Raw genomic sequence first — 22,584 nt, forward strand, 5'->3', positions numbered from 1 at the left:
AAGTCAGGCATATAAGAACATGCCTGACTCATCTCTGTTGCTGTGGTCGAATGTTAGGGCTGAAAGGGACCTTAGAGAAAAGTCCTCTCTTTTCAGAGAAGGAAACTGAATCCAGAAAGGCTGATGTTTCTCAAGGCCACAGAGCTGGCCAGTTGCAGAGCTGGGGACTCGAGGTGAACTTGAGTTGGCTCCACTGTCCCAGGCTGGCTCCATGACTCTGCCATGACGCCTGTGGGACACATGCTATTGGAATTGCTCTCCCTGGGCTCCCCTCACCTAGATGCAGGGGTGGGTGCTTCTGAAATAAGCCTTGTGGGGATGAGGAGATTAAAGACTGGACATGGGGGGGATCATTTTTTTTATCTTAAACCAAAACTTTCAAACAATGTATCAGTCTAAGGCCACCTTGGATAGGTTTGGGAAATAACTCCCAGAGCTACTTTCTGTTAAGATGCTGCTGAGACCTGAAAGGAATGTTCACAGGGAAGACACTAGTGCAATCTAACCTTTGTCCACTTCTCCCTCCAAATCATTCCAATCCGAGGTCATTCATGGGCTCTGCTGCAGAAAAAAAGATGGCACTCAGGTTCAGAGGAAGGAGGTTCTAGATTTATTTGGTCTAGCTGGGAAATACCCTCCTTTGTGAAAAGATTCCAAATAGCTGTTCCAAATGTCATCTTTTTGACTTATGGACAAGTAAGTAAGTTTAGTGCTTTTAGGAGTCAAAGGTTCACATATACATTCCCAGTTAAGGGCCATTTCACATCATGCTGATACAAACTTATCTTGGAATGTGACTACCCTCCACCTGCACTCTATACAAGGTCTTAGCAATGTGTGACTGATATATGAAGCAGCTGAAAAATGCTACGGTCACATCCAAAGGGTCCTTACATGATGAGATCTAGCCTGGTACCCATCAATGGCTAGAATCCCACTCAACTGCAGACACGCTAAGAAGGTTCTATCTGACAACACAGCCACAGCTGCTTTGGGGCAAAAGATGGGTGGAGACTTTGGTGGTGCAGAGGTGAGGTTGAGAGAGGCAGGACTAGACTGAAAACAGGAGTCCATCTCCCCCACCTCTGGTAACTATCGGTGGGGCCTGGAGAGGGGAAGGTGTCCTTCATGCCCCTTTGGGTGACATATAGGAGTAGATTCCCATTTATCATCTATAAGCACTCCCAGTGGCTGCTGGTGAGTGAGAATCAGGGAGCAATACCACTGGGAGTTCTACATTCCAAATAAAACTTGCTGGCTTCCTCTGGCTGTTGCCTAAGGCCGATAGGATAGGACAGGCCTGGTCTCAGGGGCTGGTCTCAGGGGCTGTTGTTAGCCCAGAGCCCAAATCCCAATGCGAGTCATACAATCATCATGACGCATCAAGCACTCTGGAAAGAACATTCTCTAAACAGCACTGAAGTATCTGGACAAGAACACCAATGAATTCATAATCATTTATTGTAAATCACTCACAGTTTACACATTATCAATGGCAAAATAACACTGTTAAACACCTACTGGATGAAGAACTTCATTGTGACTATTTCCAATTGTCATCATATCTTTTTCTAAAATTTAAAATTTAACTTTCAAATCCTACATCTTTTCTGAAAATATCTATCTTCAAAGTGCTCCAATACTAACACTATAAGCTCTTTCTTTTGCTCTAACATCTAACACAAAGGGCACGCTGTCCCATTAATTCCACATGCACTTTACAAAGCAACTTCACACACAAAATTTTTTAATCCAGAAGCTACATAATGATCACTTTATATTTTGCTACAAAATCAATGAAGGCTGCATGCAGGTGAAACATTAGTAGACACGGAATTCTAGATAACTGTTGGTTCTCAGGATCTGATGGGCTGATGTGGAAAATTAATATGCTTATTTAGCAGAAGTAGCTAAAGTACATGCATCAGTGGCTGGGATCAATTAGAATATAAATTAGGTGTTTAAACATTTAAACAAGAGCTTAATTTGAGCTTAATTTGATGTCTGGCATGTCAGAGTTATACACCTTTAAGATAACAATGGCAAACAGAACAAAATCAAACATCTAAACAGGCATGATTTATAAGGTGGGCTAGGCATAGGGCTCAGGACAAAAAACGAGCTGGGCAGTGAACAAATCTCTCTTGAAGCAAAGACAGCAGAGCATTCACAAGCTGTAAACAGCAAAAAAATAAACAAGAGCCATTTCCTGTATTCTCGTTTTTTCAGTTTTTGATTCTCTTAAGCAAACAAAAAAACCACACACATACAATAATTACAAAACAGAAACATTCTTTAGTTACCACATAGACCTCCCCTTCTGTCTTCTACCCTGCCTCTCTGCTCCTTCAGACGGTTGTTTAAAAGCAATGCTGGGTTAATTGGTAGAAAATAAAACAAATGCTCTCCTGAACCACACTGAAAGAATATTACTTTCCTTCATCCTGTCAGGGTTAGCATCATGTTGAAGCACATGACAATGTATATTTGACGTATTTTAGCTACAGCGATTAAATCACATGTCCACACTCTAATGTTAAATCGTAGTAATATTGACTCAAAAAGTTTTTTAGGCTGGGCGCGGTGGCTCCCAGCTACTCGGGAGGCTGAGGCAGGAGAATGGCGTGAACCTGGGAGGCGGAGCTTGCAGTGAGCCGAGATCTCACCACTGCACTCCAGCCTGGGGCACAGAGCGAGCCTCCGTCTCAAATAAAAAAAAAAAAGTTTTTTTCGGCAGGGCCCGGTGGCTCAAGCCTGTAATCCCAGCACTTTGGGAGGCCAAGGCAGGTGGATTGCCTGAGGTCAGGAATTTGAGACCAGTCTGGCCAACATGATGAAACCCTGTCTCTACTAAAAATACAAAAAAATTAGCTGGGCGTGGTGGCAGGCTCCTGTAATCTCAGCTACTCAGGAGGCTGAGGCAGGGGAATTGCCTGAACCAAGTAGGTGGAGGCTGCAGTGAGCTGAGACTGCACCACTGCACTCCAGCCTGGGTGACAGAGTGAGACTCTGTCTCAAAAAAAAAAAAAAAAAAAGTTTTTTCATTGATAATTGTATTTCAACATTATTTTGAGATAAACAAAAACATTCCCAAACCACATAGATTCGTTCCTTCTCCACCCTCTGCCCCCTCCCACGATCCAATGTACAAGAGAACTATTGTAACCAAAGCCATGAACCGAGGTTGCAACGGCAGACATGTGGGATGGCTGTTCCAGGTTCAAGCACTGCTGTCTCCAGTCCTGGCCTTCCGGGCCTCAATCATCGGCTTGGTTGCCCGTTTGCGGTCAGCGGCCAGCCCCAGCCAGCACATGAAATCAATGAACCAGGTGGTTGGGTTAAAATTTAAGCCAAATTCACTCGCAGAGTAGTCAAAGGGAAAGGTGTGATGGTAATTATGGAAGCCTTCACCTGGAAGACAAAGCGGGCATTGATATAATTCAATCACCACCTCTCTGCATAGATGTTTTGAATCACCTGTTTTTTCAGGGTTTACCATGTGCAGGACATGGTGTCAGGATCTGTGAGGAGCAAAAGACTTGGTTACTGCCTCCAAAAGCATTGACTTAGTTAGCTAGACAAACAATATGAACAGAAGAAATAGCAATAAAGTTAGCACATCGTCACAAGATTAACTTTCCTGTGTGAACTATAGACATGATACCATGACCTCAGAGCTATCCTTCTTAAGGTAAATGCTAAATGGCTGATAACGGATCATCGTTTTGATGTACAACTGTTTTTTAAATAGTCTCTGTGGGCTGGAGTGATTAAAAAATCCTTTTTTGGAAGAGCTCAAGAGAGATAAATGAGAATCATTCAAATAGGTAAGTAAATTAAATATCTTTAAATATCTAGAATGTACTTATATATTATTCTACTCCTTCCAGTGGCCAGTGGGCAGCTTTCACTCTCTCACTTTTTTCATGTAGCTTTTCTTTATTATTATTATTATTATTATTATTTATTTATTATACTTTAAGTTCTGGGGTACATGTGCACAATGTGCAGGTTTGTTACATATGTATACATGTGCCATGTTGGTGTGCTGCACCCATTAATTCGTCATTTACATTAGGTATTTCTCCTAATGCTATCCCTCCCCCCTCCCACCACCCCACGACAGGCCCCAGTGTGTGATGTTCCCTGCCCTGTGTCCAGGTGTTCTCACTGTTCAATTCCCACCTATGAGTGAGAACATGCGGGGTTTGGTTTTCTGTCCTTGTGATAGTTTGCTCAGAATGATGGTTTCCAGCTTCATCCATGTTGCCACAAAGGACATGAACTCATCCTTTTTTATGGCTGCATAGTGTTCCATGGTGTATATGTGCCACATTTTTTTAATCCAGTCTATCATTGATGGACATTTGGGTTGGTTCCAAGTCTTTGCTATTGGGAATAGTGCCACTATAAACATACGTGTGTATGTGTCTTTATAGTAGCATGATTTATAATCCTTTGGGTATATACCCAGTAATGGGATGGCTGGGTCAAATGGTATTTCTAGTTCTAGATCCTTGAGGAATCACCACACTGTCTTCCACAATGGTTGAACTAGTTTACAGTCCCACCAACAGTGTAAAAGTGTTCCTATTTCTCCACATCCTCTCCAGCACCTGTTGTTTCCTGACTTTTTAATGATCGCCATTCTAACTGGTGTGAGATGGTATCTTATTGTGGTTTTGATTTGCATTTCTCTCTCACTTTTTTTAAAAGATGTACTGATGAGAGCTCTCATGCCTTCTCTGATTTGATTTTTTAAATTTCTTTTACTTATTTTTTAATTGACAAATAAACTTTGTATATATTTATCATGTACAACACTGGGTTTTGAGATATGTATAAATTTTGAAATAGTTAAATTGAGCTAAGTGACATGTACATTACCTCATACATTTATGTTTTTGTGGTAAGAACACTTAAAATCTACTCTCTCAGTGATTTTCAAGAATACAGTACATTGTATTGACTGTAGTCACTATCGCCATGTTTTACAATAGACCTCTTGAACTTGTTCCTCTAGTCAGACTGAAAATTTGTACCCTTTGACCAATATCTCTCAACAACCCCCCTGCCCCAGCCTCTGGTAACCACCATTCTACTCTACTTCTAGGAGTTCAACTTTTTTAGATTCCACATAGAAGTGAGATTGTGCAGCGTTTGTCTTTCTGTGCCTGGCTTACTTCACTTAGCATAATGTCCTCCAGGTTCATTCAAGTTGTGGCAAATGACAGGATTTTCTCTTTTTTAAGGCTGAATAGTATTCCATGATGCATATGTGATACATATTCTTTATCCATTCATCTGTTGATGGACACTTAATTTGATTGCACATCTTGGCTACTGTAAATAATCCTATTTAAACATGGGAGTGTAGATATCTCTTCAACATGCTGATTTCATTTCCTTTGGGTCTATACCCAGAAGTAGGACTGTGAGATCATATGGTAGCTCTATTTTTAATTTTTTTGAGCAACCTCCATATTGTTTTCCATAATGGCTATACTAATTTACATTCTCACCAACAGTGTGCAAGGGTTCCCTTTTTTCACATCCTCACCAACACTTGTTATCTTTTATCCTTCTGATAACAGTCATTCAAATAAGTGTGAGGTAATATCTCATTGTGGTTTTAATTTGCATTTCTCTAATGATTAGTTCATTTGATTTTCATAAACAGCTTTATTGAGATAAAATTCACTTACTGTACAATTCACCCTCCTGAAGTATACAATTTAATGGCTTTTAACGTATTCACAGAGTTATGCATCCATCACCACAATCAATTTTACAACATTTTCATTACTCTCCAAAAAGACCCACATGCCTTAGCCATCACCCCCAACCGCCTCCTACTCCCTCCCAGTCCTGTTTTCTATCTGTGTAGATTTGCCTATTTCGGACACTTCACATAAATAAAATCATACAATATGTAATCCTTTGTGACTAGCTTCTTCAACATAAAAAATGTTTTCAAGGTTCATTCATTTTGTATCAAGTATCAGATCTTCATTCTTTTTATTGCCAAACGGTATTTCATTATATGGATGTACAACATTGTACGTATCCATTCATCAGTTCATGGACATTTGAGTTGTTTCCACTTTTAGCTATTATGAATAATGTTGCTATGAACATTCATATACAAGTTTTTGTGTGGACATATGTTTTCATTTCTCTTTGGTATAAATGTAGGAGTGGAGTTGCTGGATCACACAGTAACTATTTTTTAACTGTTTGAGAAACTGTCAGACTCTTTTCTTACTTCTTAAGTGGCTACTAGTCATCACATAGTTCTCCCATTGACCATGTTTAAAGGATTTTGCTCTATAACGAGTACCTCAAGATGGATCCATCTGTGGTCTGCAATTTTCTTTTAAATTTATGGCATCCCTACCCTGCACACCACCTCCCCGCCTCATCATTTTTAGTGTTCTTCCTGGATTAAAGAGCGGTATGGAAAAGTTTCTTCACCCTATTTTCAGAAATAGACATTACGATGTACTCCCCACTCTACTGCACAATTGGGTATGGCAAGAGCTTTCCAAGGACTTTTGGGAGGCAAACTGTCTGGGAGTCCAGTGTTGACCTGGATAGACTTATAACCAATACCTAGCTCCTTAGGGCCCATGTCATGGCCATACTGCTTGAGTTTCCTGGCCCATCCATCCCTACATGGTGACGGCCCATCTTGTCCCCATTTCTGTCTACTCACAGAATCAACACTGGCCATGGCTTCCCTCATTACAGTCCTTTCAGAAGGTGCAGGGCAAGAGGAGGGGAAAGCCATAGGAAGGGTTAGGGCACTGCCCCTCCTGTTTTCCAAGGCACTTTCTCCCTGCTTATGCAGTTATTCCCTGGCTAAATGTAGTGTTCACTCCACCTTCTATTGCTGTCATCAGTGCAAGTTGACAAGAACTTTGGGATCCCTGGGGTCTGAAAAACAGATGGCCCTAATGAAGTGATGCAGAATCTCATCACTGAGTGACACAGAGACCATTTCTACTTAACAGTAGGAACTTTCCTATGTTTGATCTCTGTGCTCAAGGCTCAGCTTACCAAGAAGTCTGAGTTGCTTCTATAAAGGTAGAGCTAATATTTCTTAATCACCTGTCATATGCCAGGCACAGTGCTAAGTGCTTTAACAGGTATTAACTCCTTTTAGCCTGAGGCCTCTGAAGTAACTGCTATGATTATCCCTGCTATGATTAAAACAAGGACGTAAATGCACAGAAGGGACAAGTAAGTTGCCTAAGAACACATGACTAGCAATAAAAGCAACATCACGGGCCGGGCGTGGTGGCTCACGCCCGTAATCCCAGCACTTTGGGAGGCTGAGGCGGGCGGATCACGAGGTCAGGAGATCGAGACCATCCTGGCTAACATGGTGAAATCCCGTCTCTACTAAAAAATACAAAAAAATTAGCCGGATGTGGTGGCGGGTGCCTGTAGTCCCAGCTACTTAGGAGGCTGAGGCAGGAGAATGGCGTGAACCTGGAAGGCGGAGCTTGCAGTGAGCCGAGATCACACCACTGCACTCCAGCCTGGGCAACAGAGCGAGACTCTGTCTCAACAAAGAAAAAAAAAAAAAAGCAACATCACGAAGGCTTGTTTCATACAAGCACTGGTAGGAACACTCTGTAACAACTCATTTAGCCCTCTAATGACCTAGAAGGAGGTAAGTGCTAGTATTACCCCCACTTTACAGATAGGGACACAAAAGGCAGAAGAACGAGTGACTTGCCCAGAGAGTAAGTGGAGGAACCAGGACTCAACCAATGTCACTGACTCCAGAGGCCTCGCTCTTAACTGTTTTATGGTCCCGTGAAATGCCAAGTCTCATTCCTTCCCATGTCTTTGTTTGAAGGCTTTTTTTCTTAAGCTCTGCCAAATGATTGGACAGCTGAGGCTAGAATGGTCAGGACAGTTTGAGAGAAGAGTCAACTGCTGCTTCTCCTTTAGAACATTTCCATGGTCATGATGAATAACTACTAGTTACTGATCACCTACTACGTGCCAGGCACTGTACCAAGCAGTTTACATATTCCTGTGAAGTAAGCATTGCTAGTCCCATTTCACAGATAGGAAAACTGTAAATCAGAGAGATCATATGACTTGTCCAAGAGTCAGGATCCTAAAGCCAAAGCTCCTCTGGCAGGCCAAGGAGGGCGGATCACTTGGGGTCAGGAGTTTGAGACCATCCTGGCCAACATGGTGAAACCCCGTCTCTACTAAAAAAAAAAAAAAAAATACAAAAATTAGCCAGGGGTAGTGGTGGATGCCTGTAATCCCAGCTCCTCAGGAGGCTGAGGCAGGAGAATTGCTTGAACTCAGGAAGCAGAGGCTGCAGTCAGCCGAGATCGTGCCACTGCATTCCAGACTGGCCAACAGAGTGAGACTCTACCTCGGAAAAAAAAAAAAAAAAAGCTCAAGTTCACTGAACTCCATTCCACTCCACTGCTTCTCTTTACTGATTCCACAAAACTACTGAGAGGCCAAGAAAACCTGGGCCACCATTCTCCCCATTGGCCCTCAACACCCCTACTCACCAATGGCACCCAGAGCGACGAGTGGGTTCTGCCGAGGGCTGATGTGCTTGTCATAGGGCCGGTTTCCATACATGTGGGCGGCGCTGTTGACCAGCCAGCTGATGTTGAGTGAGATGGTATAGCGGAGAATAGAGGCCAAGAAGTAGGAATTCCACAGACTCTCTCCCCAGATGTACCAGGGCACCAGCGTGGGGACCACAAAGCACATGAGCACCACGGAGATCTTATAGTACCTACAGGGCAAGACACCATATCACCATGAGGACCCGCTGATGGGAGAGGGGATGGGCTGAGCAAGTCACAGGAAAAGTCAGAAAAAAGCCCAAGGAGGGAACTGTGTCAGTCAGCTCCTTCAACGCTTTCTATATATGGAAGCCTGTTGTGTAGGGGTCACAGGACCCATACACCTGCAAGGACTAGGCAGGTAAGATAAATTTGAGAGTTGGGACAGGCAGAATGCTATAGGAAGTGGTAGGCCCTGTGGTATACCTCAGAAGAATTTCAGTATAATCAACACTGTGCTGGCCAAACCCATGTATCTTAGAGCTAAATTTATCCCACAAGCCACCAGTTCAAGATAGCACCTAGAGATTTCTTTCATCAATCAACCTGATTTTCAGGTTTTCTCAAATAATTTTGAGAAATAGTTAATGCTTCTTAAATAATTTTAGGTATATAATTCTGTACTAACTCACCTTGGTAAAAAGGTAGACAATCTTCCACCCAAAAAAAGTTCTCTGTCCGTCAGAGATTACATTCCAAACCAGCAAAAAAATAAACAATAAGTAAAGAAATAGGCATGGCCACATAAAAAGTAATCATTAAGAAGCAAATCACCCATAGTTTGAGTTCCGGACCTATGTATCCAGCAAACATTTACCGAGTACCTGCTATGTGCCAGACCCTGAGTGTTACTGATACATGAGCTAAGTGCTGGCGATACAAAGGCAAGTTAGGTGCAGCCCCTGCCCCAGGCTTCAGCCAAGTGGAGCCACTGCTCACTGCCCTCTTGCCATGCAGGATTGCCTCTATGCAGGGGCAGAAGAAGGGCTGGAACATCAAAGTAACTGAAGCTACCTGTTCATAGTGTGTTCCTCCTCGGCCTCCCACAGCCTAATCAAGCTTCTGGAAGGCCTCTGTTAAGATGCATATGTATCAACTGGGAGTGCAGGCACAGTGTGAGGCATGAAATTTGGTAGGTGGAAGACTCTGACTTGAGTCCAGATCTGATTATGTATGTTGAACATGCTTCTTTTCTTTCTTTCTTCTACTGTATGGTTCTTTTTAAAAATTTTTAAGTTCCAGGATACATGTGCAGGACGTGCAGGTTTGTTACATAGGGAAACGTGTGCCATGATGGTTTGCTGCACCTGTCAACCCATCGCCTGTTTATCCTGATGCTTTCCCCTCCCTGCCCCACTGACAGGCCCCAGTGTGTGTTGTTCCCCTTCCTGTGTCCATGTGTTCTCATTGTTCAGCTCCCACTTATAATTGAGAACATGCGGTGTTTGGTTTTCTGTTCCTGTGTTAATTTGCTGAGGATAATGGCTTCTAGCTCCATCCATGTCCCTGCAAAGGACATGATCTTGTTCTCTTTTATGGCTGCATAGTATTCCATGGTGTTTAGGACATACCTCTTTTTATTCTTTCACCTTTCTCCTATGCACAATTAGATGCCCCACTCCCTGCCCTGCCCCCGAAAAAAAAAGCAGACCACGAGGCAACGGCCGGTGTCTGGGCAGTTTACTCTGGGATGTGAGCTTCATTGACAGGCATGGATGGGCAAATGGGCTCAAGGAAATGGGGAATGGGGGAAGGCCGTGACTGCATGCATTACTTGAGTGGCTACTGCTGGGGCAACTGAACTTGGATTTTGATGGACACAATATACCTCTGGATTATCCTCTCAGGGAATAAAAGAAGGGATGATTTTTCCATTGGCTCCAATACCTCCTTGGCATCAAGGGGTGCCACATGGGATATTAGCTCCACCACACTTCCAGGTCTGCTTGGGTCAGAACAGCCAAGTGGGCTCTGCAGGCATCTCAAGCAGGAGGCAAAAGAAGCCGCACAGCTCAGCAAGGTGCTGTTACACCCGTGCCAGCAGGTGGCTGAACAAACAGCTGGAGTGAAAAGCTGGGCTGAGAATATGAGTGTCTTGAGAAGTACCCAACACAGGTAGAAATTGTAGTACTACAGGGTTGTTGTGAGGATCAAATACTAATAGCTAAGGCACACTATGTGCTTACCACGTGCCAGGGCAGTTCTGAGACCTTTATATGTATTGACTCATTTAATTCTAACATTCTCTGAAGAAGGGACTATTATCCCCATTTTATAGATAGGGAAATTGAGCAACAGAAAGTTTATGTAGCTGGCCCAAAGTCGCAAGACTCATAGGCAGTGGGACAGAAATTCAAATTCAGGCAGAGTCACTTCAGAGACCACCATGCTATTCTGCCTTGCAATTGAAAAAACATACACCAATGTGCTTTGCAGACTGCTAGCTGTGCATGTGTCAGCTCCCATCATGGTAGATATTTTTATTGGACACCATATTAACCCATCAGCACCCATTTTCTAGTCACTGGGATACAGGATGGCTGCATTTTAGTGGACAGTGGGTGCCTAGGAAGTCAAATGAGTGGGCTGTGTTTGGAGGGGCAAAGACCAAAGACAACTAAGGGACTCAGGGCCTTAGAGGTGGCCTTCTAGAATCATGGGCAGAAGGCTCTTAGGGAGTTCTCTCCAGATGATCTGCGAGTAAGGGAAGAAGGCAGCATTGGGTGGAGGGAGAAGGTCACCCACAATGAGTTTCAGTGGATCCAGTGGGGCGTTCCGGGCCAGATGATCTTAAGACCCGTAGGAAATGGAAAGGTATTATCCTTGCATCATCTGGGCATTGGCTTCTGGGAGCCCTTGGGAGGGCAAATGCTTGGGCAAGGCAGCTTTCTGTGGCCAAGGGCAATTTTCAGAAAGGACCACAGCCAAGACGTGGGAGCATCATCTGAAGAGGATGTCTGTGTGGAGCACACAGGCCCTGCACAGGCCGAGGACCTGGGAGCTGGTGGTGAGCATGTGAGGAGGAAAGGGCTATGGAGGGAACATGGAAGAGGCACCCAGAGCCTTGGCTCTGCTACTTCTTGTCCGCACCTCTGAGAAGGAAAGCAAACAACTGAACAATGGCAACAGAAGCCATCTTGCAACTCCAGCAGCTTCCTCTCCTTCCTCCACTCTCTGGATTACAACCCAGGCCTTTCAAGAGAGCCTCTCTCAGTCCTGCTCTGAGCCACTGTCCCCACCCCCATCTTGCTTCTGAAAGAAGAGGGAGAGAAACACGTGTGGAGGGCTTGCTCTCTGCTGGGCCCTGGGCACTTCTCTCTCTGAATGTTTGCAGCAGCTTTGGGGTAGACACCCTCGAGTAATGAAGGCCCTAGGCGGAGGGAGGTGCCGTGGCCTCCCAGGGAGAGGCCGAAGCCCAGCTCTGGCTCCCGCTCTCTGACCCCAGTCCTGTGGAATCGGCCTTCTCTGGTCTGACCACAGCCTGCAGCACCCAGCTTCCACTCAGACCCTGCCCCTGCCTCCTCCCTCTGAACTGTTTAAAGAGCCTCCTGCCTGCCTTGGCTCTGGTTCTAGAAGCTCTACCCTGCCAAGTGGGTGGGTCTTTGTGGACAGACAGCACTAGTGATGTGGTTTCCCAAGGGTAAGGAGGAAAAGGCCCCGGCTTCCCCAACTAGAACCACCATGGCCCAGGCACATTTCCTCTTCCTCAAAAAACACATTCTTAAAAAAAATCACTGTCCTCATTCCAATGATGCTGCAGAGATCTACTTCTGGGGTTATTCTCTGATTGTCTTCCCTGTAATCGGCTAGGATTCCTCTTTGTATGTTCAGTAGAATGGATGAAAGAAGGAATTTTTAGGGGGCACAGTAAGTCTGGGTAGGATAGCCAGTGAGATGGGTCTGGATGCTGAAAACAGTCTAAAAATCCTCCCTGACCATCTCAAGCCGACTTAGCAAATCTTTCCTGAGTAGGGAGTATCCCTTCCTCCTGTGCACTTTTAGCCTCGAGCAGCTGGTCTCCTTTTAATAACAGTCACTGGCCTTTGTGCTTCAGAAGAAGCACTGAGATGGCTCCCCAGCTTCCTCATCTAATAACACTCAAACATGAATGGTCTCGCCAAGGGGCCACAGAGCAACTCCACGACGCCCTCTTGCACCTACTCCCTCCTCATTTTAGAGATTTCCTTTCTTCATCTGGTGATAGGGAGGAGGGCTGGAGAGGAGTCATTGATGCTGCTCTGTCTTTTTGCTAAATGGGTTTTTTGTTGTTGAAAAGCATCACAGAACATTCAACTACACAACACCTTCTAGCTGTGTGACCTTGAATGAATTATTTAATCGCACTGAGCCTCAGGTTTCTCTTCTGTAAAATGCTGTGCTAATAAATGTATTGGGTGCTTACTACATGCCAGGTACTGCCCTAGAACTGAGATAGAAGGTGAACAAGGCTGGGCGTGGTGGCTCATGCCTATAATTCCAGCTACTGGGGAGGCTGAGGCAGGAGAATTGCTTGAACATGGGAGGCAGAGGTTGCAGTGGGCCAAGATCATGCCATTTCACTCCAGCCTAGGCGAAGAAGCGAAACTCTATCTCAAAAAAAAAAAAAAAAAAAAAAAAGAAGGTGAATAAAACAGACAATCCCCGGCTTTGTGGAGCAGGAGTATACTGGCAGAGATCTATATATCTGGTATATTCTGGCAGGGAAGACAATGAACAATATAAATAAGCAAATTGTAGAGCACATTAGTGGTAAACACCAGGAAGAAAAAAATAAAGCAGAGAAGGAGAATATGATATATTAAGGGCAGGCACTGAAATTTTAAATAGGGTGTCTATGGGAGGGCTTGCTGACACTACGGTTTTTGACTAAAGACTTGAGGAAGTGAGAAGTTAGCCATTTGGCTAACTGGGGGCAGGGGTATCCCCAAATAGCAAGGCCCTGAAGCCATGCAGACTGGGGCTGCATGAGACTTGGGGCTGGAGCAGATGAACAAGAGGGAGGGTTGTAGGAGATAAAGTAGGAATAATGGGGGATCAAGTTTGGAGGGCCTCGTAGGAGGCTGTCACATGATCCAGGTTAAAGAATATGGTGGCCCGAACCTGGATAGTCATGGAGGTGGTGAGAAATGGTCAGAATCTGGGTATATTTCTAAAGTAGAGTGGCACGACTTGTTAACAGACTCCATGTTAGAGAGAAAGAGTGGAGTCAAGGATGACACCAAGGATTAAGATGCCCTAAGCGAATGTAGGGGAGAATGGAGGAGGAGTGGCATACGAAGAGCTCTGTCTTGGACACGGTAAGCGGGAGATGCCCAATATACATCCAAATGGGGCTGCCATAGGGGATATCAACATATAGGTCTGGAGTCGAGATGTGCCCTAGAGAGAGGTGGGGACGGGAGTAGAAGTTTGCAACTCATCAGCATATTTATGATGTCGCTCACATACATTTTTTTTTATGAGTTCCATAATGGCCCCATGACGTAGTTTTTATAACCTCTTTTGCAAGACCTGTGCAGAGGTCCAGAGATGTCTTGGGCCTTCCCCATAGCCACACCGGTTCTATACAGCATGGGCAGGTTTCAAACTCAATTCTTAAACCCTGAATGTCTGCTGCCTCTAGTATAACCTGCTGCTCACTCAGCCAACCAAGAACATGGCACAGAGAGAGGGAAACTTGCCCAGAGATAAACACGGCTAGAGTGTTGAACATAGACCTTGCCCCATAAGTTGCACATATTTGAGTAAAAATATTGTCCCCTCAAGGTTGGAAGTGGATACTGTGTACACTCTAGATAGACTGAGCTTCTTCCTCTTCTTAAACTGAACCACATGCTGTCCCGTGTCTATGACACTCTTCCCCAGCCCTGGCTGACTTGCCTCTTCCAAGTATCAGTCTGAACATCACTTCCTCTCAGGGGTTTTCCTCAGTCCCCCAGGCGAGGTGCACTGCACAGCATTCCTGTAGCATGTTGTCCTTCTCATCTCTCAGTATTCACATGTGCTGGCTTAACGGGCAGCCTAACCTGCTAGATCAGGGCTCGCAGCCCTGACTGCACATTAGAATAAATTGGGGAACATTTAAAAGTGACTGATGCTGAGCACCTACTGCAGACCAAGTGAATCAGAATCTCTGGTCTGGGCATTTCTATTTTTAAAGCCACCCTGTTGCAAACATTGATGGTAGCTTCCCTTTATTCTTCCTCGTCCCATCCTTTCTTTCTTGCTGGAATGTCGGATTTTGTTCAGGTATCTAACTGTCCTCCTTGCAGCCATGTCCTTTAGGGTAATGTAGACCCTACCCAGGGCCCTGGTCCTGATTGGTTTAAGGCAATTTTGATAATCTCTTTCACTTTGCAAATAATTAATTTAGGAGTGGGCATGTGACACAATAGAGGCCAATAAGACTGGAGGGAAAGGATGGCCATACCTTTAAAAAAGGGAAGTAAATGTTAGCAAGCATGTAGAAATACTGGACTCCTCACGCACTGATGGAGGAATGTGAAGTGGCACAGCCACTGCAGGAAATGGTTTAACGGTTTCTCCAAAGGTTAAATATCAAGTTATCATATGACCCAGCATTTTCACTCCTACGTATATATCCAAAAGAATAAAAAGCAGGAACATGAACAGATATCTGTATGCCCATGTTGGTAGCAACATTATTCAGTGGATGAGTAGACAAACAGTGCTGTACATATATACAATAGAATGCTAGTCAGCCATGGAGAGGAATGAGATTTTCGTATATGCTGCAACATGGATGGGCCTTGAAAACATTAAGATTAGTAAAATAAACCAGACAAAAAGGACAAATACTGTATGCTTATACTTGAGGCACCTACAATAGGCAAATTCACAGAGACAGAAAAGAGAATAGAAATTACCAGTCGCTGGGGGTGAAGAGAAAGTTATTATTTCATGAGAACAGAGTTTTTATTGGGAGTGATGAGAAAGTTTTCTGTATAGTGGTGATGGTTATACAGTATCATTAGTGTACTTAATGCCACAGAATTGCACTCTTATGAAAGGTTAAAATGATGAATATTATCTTTTGTATATTTCACCACAATAAAGAAAGAGAAATACAAGGAAATATCTTCCTCAACAATAGAAAGAGCACAGGGGCAGAAATCATTTCTCTTTCCTGCAGTGACACCCAGTCCGGCAACAGCCATCTGTGACTATGAAAGGAAGAAGCCTGAGAAGCAAAGTTGCCTCTTCAGGCTGACAGAGCAGACGGATGGAGAGCTCCTTGGATAAGCTGTAGAGCCACTGATCTAACCAATCCTGGAGGTGCTTTATCCCTGATGTCTTACTTTGAGATGCAAGGATGTCCTATTGTTGAAGCCAGTTGAGTCAAGATTTTCTGTAGAGTAGCTAAAAGCATCTTAGCACACTGTAGTGGACATTGTGATGTGCCACCCAGGTCCCCACACAGGATTAAAGGACTTACTCTCCCAGTAGCTGGCAGTGCTGCCTCTGATGGAGAGCTGCCTTGCCTGAGGTCATGCCCCTCCCCTAATGACTGCACATCGGTGACTGACCAGAGGAGCCCATTGTCCAGGCCTGGTCCCCACTGGGCTGACTACTGTCTCCACTGAGACTGTTCAAAGCCCAGCTTCTTCCCTTTACCCATCTTGCTTCTGCCCCTTCTTCCACATGTATTGATCCCAAGGACCTGCTCCAGTAAACTTTCTACAATGTAATATCCATCTCAGAGCCAGCTTCTAGGGTAACCGGACCTGTGACATGGATACACTGCTGGGCTGGCAGAATTCAGCAGAAAGGCCAACTCTCCAAGGTCTCACAGAGAGAATCCCACATGACAAGCACTCCTAAATATTTGTGGAATAACTAACTGAATGATATTTTGGTTAATAAATGATGAGTCTTGGTTTCCCAGGAAAATAAAAACACTACAGTGATTTCAGTAAGGCAAGGAGTATGATACAATTCCAAGGTTTCCCAAAAACCACAATCATGCAATAACTGTGCAGACTGCTTTTGAGTTCTTCATAAGATGCTTACCTCTTGGATTGGTGCCCATGTAGGACTGTGTACATAAAGCCAAGAACTTAATTAAAGACATTCTTGCTCATCAGGACCCAACCCCCGGTAGCAACAGATTTCACTGTGAGGGTTTCTACCCCCAGTTTAAATGAACAATTTCTGAGCATGAGCTTTTAGGTCATTCCCTGAGTTTCCAATTATGGTAAAGTGTTGACAATATTTAAGATTAACAACCACTCTAATAGGTTCAGTCTTGGTTTGGAATGTGAGTGACTTCCTCTCTGCCTATCTATGAACACTCAGACTCTGGGATAGGAGAAGGTGCCTAAACTCATCAAGACAGCAAAAGAGTGGCCAGGCACCAGTGGCTCACACCTGTAATTCCAGCACTTTGGAAGGCCAAGGCGGAAGGATCACTTGAGGTCAGGAGTTCAACAGCAGCCTGGCCAACATGGTGAAACCCCATCTCTACTAAAAATAGAAAAATTAGCCAGGCGTGGAGGTGAATACCTGTAGTCCCAGGTACTAGAGAGGCTGAGGCAGTAGGATCGCTTGAACCTGGGAGATGGAGATTGCAGCGAGCCGAGATTGTGCCACTGCACTCCAGACTGGGTGACAGAGTGAGACCGTCTCAAGGAAAAAAAAAAAAAAAAAAAAAGGCAAAAGAAAGAGGAAGAACTAGAGGGAAGGGGTGAGATCAACCCAAGAACGACCCAAGAAATAGAGTGGCTCTCCTCCACAGATTTGAGAACACAGACCCAAATATGTGTCAAAAACATAAAGGCAAAAGCAGTCAAACTCACTTTACAGGTATTTCTAGAGCAGCATTCTATAGCTTGAAGGTGACAACTGACAAGGACAGGTCCACAACAGATGCTGAAAGCCTTTCCACTGCCCACCCCTCCCAAATTCTCATCGCACCAATACCACAATTGGGAAGACGTTCCTCAGCATTTAGTTCTGGACAAGGAGTCCATTTTTACACAATCAAATGCCATTGCACACAGCAGTGCCCCAATCCAAGTAAGCCTTGGTCACAGAACACAAATCCAGATATGGGTACTAACCTTTCAATTACTTCAACTCCAATAAACTGGATCAATAAAGAGAACTGAAACACTAAGAATAGTCTTGAAACAAAAAAATGTGTTTCGTGGAGAAGAAAGGATTTGGGATTTCTTTTTATTTCCCCATATCTGGGTGTGATAAGCATCTTCAAACTCTCATTTTTCTTTGGATGAAAAAGAAATCACTGTTCTCTGTCTGCAAGTGTCTTCCTACTGCTTTGCTAACCCTAAACACAGCAGTCCAGAGCTGGTGATGTGTGAGATCTTGAGAGTGAAATCTATTAGAGCATGAAGGGGGGGAAATGACCTGCCGACTTCCAAGGGGGCCAGCCTGAGGAAATGTGAAAAGAAGCAAACACCACAACGGGTGAGAAAGAAATTACAGCCCCACAAATGCACTGTAATGATGAGTGATGAGCTGTCCCTGGCATCTTGACTAAACATGTTTGGTTTTTTATTTCACTTAAAGCCTGGCCAGAAATTCATTTTCCCTATAATTTTTGCATCTTGCAGGGGACAAGGAAAAATCATGCGGATGATTAGCAAACACTTATTTAGAGGACAAATGATATGCCCTGACAGTTTACAAATGCATGGAACATTCTCTCCCCCTTCCTTTGTCTCCTCTGGCATTGCCCACAGGGAGATGAAATATGTGATGCACTTGGATGCACATCTGAAAACGGAAGCCCATTTTGGGGGTAGCTCTGTGGAGTGTTGCTGGAAAGTTTCCAAACTTTTTGAACTGTTTAAGTTGAAAATGGGTTTTGTCTCTCCTGTGTGCAGTGTCTTTAAGTGAAAACACTTAGGATTGCTGTGTTTGAAGTATTCTCTGAAAGTTGTAATCGAACTACTCTAGAGCTGGCTTTGACCCTGAATTAGTCTTGACATCTCCTCCCCTGTGCTACTCCACGATAAGCATTCTGTAGAAGAAAACCTTTCACTTGGATCATCCAGATGCATGGCCTGCATCTTCTGGATGCATCTCCTCCCCTGTGGAGGAAGCAGAGGGCAGACCACTGCTTCACAAAAGCATCTTCTTCAGAACCTTGAAACGCAGCAGAGAAAAGATATTTTTCTCTGGTTTTGGCTTTTTTCCCCCTTTTGAGACGGAGTCTCGCTCTGTCACCCAGGCTGGAGTGCAGTGGTGTGATCTCGGCTCACTGCAGCCTCTGCTTCCTGGGTTCAAGTGATTCTCCTGCCTCAGCCTCCCCATTAGCTGGGATTACAGGCATGCACCACTACGCCCAGTTAATTTTTTTGTATATTTAGTAGAGACAGAGTTTCACCATGTTGGCCAGGCTGGTCTTGAACTCCTGGCCTCAAGTGATCCACCCATCTTGGCTTCCCAAAGTGCTAAGATTACAGGTGTGAGCCACCACACTCAGCCATCTCTACTTTTTTTGGTAGCAAAATTCTTAAAGGAATGACAATGACACTAGATGGTAGTGCATGTACACATGTGCATATGTGCCTGTGTGTTCATGTATGTGTGCAAGTGTGTCCCCTGATTGTTTTAGCCTACATATATGTAGATCTTGTGCTGAAAGGACAACAGACCGAGTATAATCCTCCACCCCATTCAAGGGAGCAAGTTTAACTCCAAAACTCTAACAACTCTATCAATAATAAGCTACACAGCAGCAGCCAGTCAGCCTCTATTTGGGAAAAGAGCCAATGGAGTTATTTTAGCCACCTTCATGATCAATATCAGCTGAGGTAGCTGAATGGATTAGGTGGGCTGACCATTTTTCTTGTTGAGGGTAAAAATGAACAGGCTGATATAACACAGCTTCTTTATTTCTCCTGTAAAAGATATGACCCTTGTGCACAACAATGTGCTCTAAAGGTTACATGGGTCCCTTCCTGTATTCAAGCTGCATTGTCCTCCTTAAGCTCTCTAGTCTTCAGAAATCAGCTCAAGATTGATTTGCTCCAGGCAGCCCTCCCTAATATATCTCCTCTCAACTATGATTATTGCATTATTTGATGTCCCTTCAGTATAATCATGCTGCAAAAACTCAGGAAGATAATCATTTTAGGTAGCTGAGTTTTCTTCCTAGTTGAAGATATACGTGTTCGATTACCCGGACTTTTAAAAAAATTGTTTATGTTGGGAATGATAGTAAGAGGAGTAGAAAATAAATACATAAATTGTATATGGAAATCGTTACTCTTATTTTTGCCTTCTTAATCAGAGTTTATGAAAAAAACTTGACCTTCCTTGATAGTGAGGAATGTCTTAACCTGAGTTCCCCAGACGGCAGGACTCGAGGCAAAAGCTTATGTGCTATTATTTTATAAACAAAGCTCAAGTCCAGGGAAAGAGAGTGTGGGAGGCAGGGGAGGTGAGGCAGCTAACAGGAGAGTGTGTTACTGCACTGGCCACTATTTGCTATCTCAGTCGGGCTGGACCATCTTCCAAGTGGCCATCTGAGCCACTGAACCTCAGGACATTCCCTCTGGGAGATGTTTGGGGGAAGAATGTCTCACCAGCTCCCACCTTTCATCCCAGCCCCTCCACCACATGAAAACTTCTGGATTGCAAACCTGGAGGCTGAGAGGTATCTCAGGCTCCAGCGCCAATAGAGAAGTCCCAAGGCAGGAGGCCTGCACACACAGGTGTGAAGAGGGTGTGTTGGGATGAACCTACCAAAGCCAGTTGGAGTGCACAGAGAGCTGCTCAGAGCAAATGGCCAAATGCCCTAGGACAGAGGAAGTCCAGAGAGAGTGTGCAGTGGTGCCTAAGAGGTATCTCATGGCATGACCATGATCTTGAGAAACAACAGTGGATGCTCTGTGTTTTTCCAGCAGTGTCTATTGAGGTATGAGTCTCGGTCTTGTCTGAGTCATTATATATGAGTCAGTTACTGTAAGAACTGGGTTCTTATATTTACTTATCAAATTTTGCTGGCCCATCCCTTAATTTCAGGTCTACCCTGAGCAGCTGTCATTTCTGTTTGTCAGTGTTGCCACCAGCAGTTGCTTCTTTGTTCCTTCTAACTTGTTTCTCTATCTGTGAAGGGTTTGAAAACCAGACAACTAAGACTATTCAATTTGTGTGCAAATCAAGAACACATGGGCTCTGGGTGAGACCTGAAGGAGTCGGTCGTGCCGAGACTAAGAGTGCAAAATTATGAGGATCATGACACTGATTCGAAGATCTCTTTCTATGGAGGTACAGGGTGGAACATGTGCTTTGGAGTTTCGAGGATTCCATGCAATAATGTATATCATTCTGGTATATAGTGTCTAATAATGGTTCTCTTTGTTTATTTACAGGTCCTTGGCTTATTCCAGTTAAATGAAATTACTAGATAGCTGAGTAGTGGGACACTACTACATTTAGTTTTCACTCTACTATGTGTATTTGAACTTAATGACATTGTTAAACTGTTTGTGATTTACTTAAGATTCTCCAGCATAAATAGGGTGAGAGGGGTGTGTGTGTGTGTGTGTGTGTGTGTGTGTGTGTGTGTGTGTGATTCTTCACCTTAGGGGCAGTTCATTAAAACATGAAGTACTGTAATAAAAAAAATCCATATTTCAGGTATGCTTAGTGAGCACCTGATGAGCTAATCAGTTCACATACCAGAGGTCTGTTACAAGGCTTCAACTATTTTTATCTCTAATCACCCCTAAATAATTTGTAATTAGAATAAGGGAAATGAATTTTCACTGGTAAAATAAAGGTGTTCAAAATATTTGGATTGGCTAAAAATACTGTATGGGTACCTCCCAGCAGCAAACATTTTTCAGAGGGGCATTACCTAGGGCCTTGCTCCATCCTGTGCCCCACCACTGACAGGATTCTGTAGCTGGATTCTGAATAGAAGGTGAGCTGTGTGTGCCCTTAGGAGACTACCATTATCATGTCTTCCCTGCAAGGGGCTGTCAGGGCGTCCAAAGGGCAGAGGTAGGTCTTCATCAAGTCTCAGACTGCTACTTGTGGTAGAATTTGGTCTGACAACATGGGATTCTGGTGTAGGGAAGACCCATGCCTTCCTCCTCTCACACTGGAGTTGGCCAAGGTTATTGACAGCAGACATGGCCAAATGGGTCTCCTGTTGAAACATCCACATCTTTGTAGGTAGTTCTCTCCCTGTATCTTTGAGGGTCACCGGGCCTTTGAAGGCAGCATGAATACTGGAGATTACTGTTCGTCTGGCATGATCGTGCGTGAACGGGTAGTGTGCTCACAGAGCTTCCCTGCCTCATCCCGGGAGACAGAACTCCAGGCTGGTGAAACACACTTTGAGGGTATGAAACTCCACAAGTGGTGATGTCCATGTGCTGCTTCCTTCAGCATCATGCACACTTCATCCCTGCTAAAGCTGTAGGCCTCAGCTGTAGGTTGTCTAGTGCTCTCTATAGATAGTAGACATACTCCTTAGTCCTCAATTATTTTTTGACAGGAGTGGGAGGTGTTGTTATGTAGTTCATCAGGCTCAGTAAATAGAAAGATGAATAGGACATAGTCCTCATGAAGCTTATAGTCTAATGAGAGAGATCTATGAGCAGATTATTTTAATATAAAATGATAAGCATAACGGTGAGTTATGCCCATGATATCATAGACCTGCTAAGGAGGGCACTTCATTCACCCCAGGAAAATGGATCCAAAGCTCTTTGGTCTCAGGACCCTTTTACATTAAAAAAAATATTATTGAGGCCATAGACAGTGGCTCATGCCTGTAATCCCAGCATTTTGGGAGGCCAAGGCCGGTGGATTACCTGAGCCCAGGAGTTCAAGACCAGCTTGGGCAACATGGCAAAACCACGTCTCTACAAAAAATACAAAAATTAGCCAGGCATTGTGGTACACACCTGTGGTCCCAGCTATTCTGGAGGCTGAGATAGGAGATCACCTGAGCCTGGGGAGGTTGAGGCTA

The 22,584-nt window shown here is 44.2% G+C and overlaps 1 protein-coding gene across 1 annotated transcript in view; it reads right to left on the reverse strand.

Moving 5' to 3' along the window:
- Positions 1 to 1,443: 1,443 nt before the first annotated feature.
- SCD5 (stearoyl-CoA desaturase 5) overlaps positions 1,444 to 22,584 on the reverse strand; it is a 169,624-nt gene continuing 148,483 nt past the window's right edge. The window contains exons 4-5 of the mRNA XM_024246259.3: positions 8,550 to 8,782; positions 1,444 to 3,411 (exon numbers count right to left, since the gene is read on the reverse strand). Of these exons, the coding sequence (XP_024102027.2) occupies positions 3,221 to 3,411; positions 8,550 to 8,782 (424 nt within the window). The 3' untranslated portion in view covers positions 1,444 to 3,220. The remainder of the gene's footprint in view (positions 3,412 to 8,549; positions 8,783 to 22,584) is intronic.

The sequence above is a fragment of the Pongo abelii genome, chromosome 3 (genome assembly GCF_028885655.2).
Source record: "Pongo abelii isolate AG06213 chromosome 3, NHGRI_mPonAbe1-v2.0_pri, whole genome shotgun sequence".
NCBI classification, from domain to species: Eukaryota; Metazoa; Chordata; class Mammalia; order Primates; family Hominidae; genus Pongo; species Pongo abelii.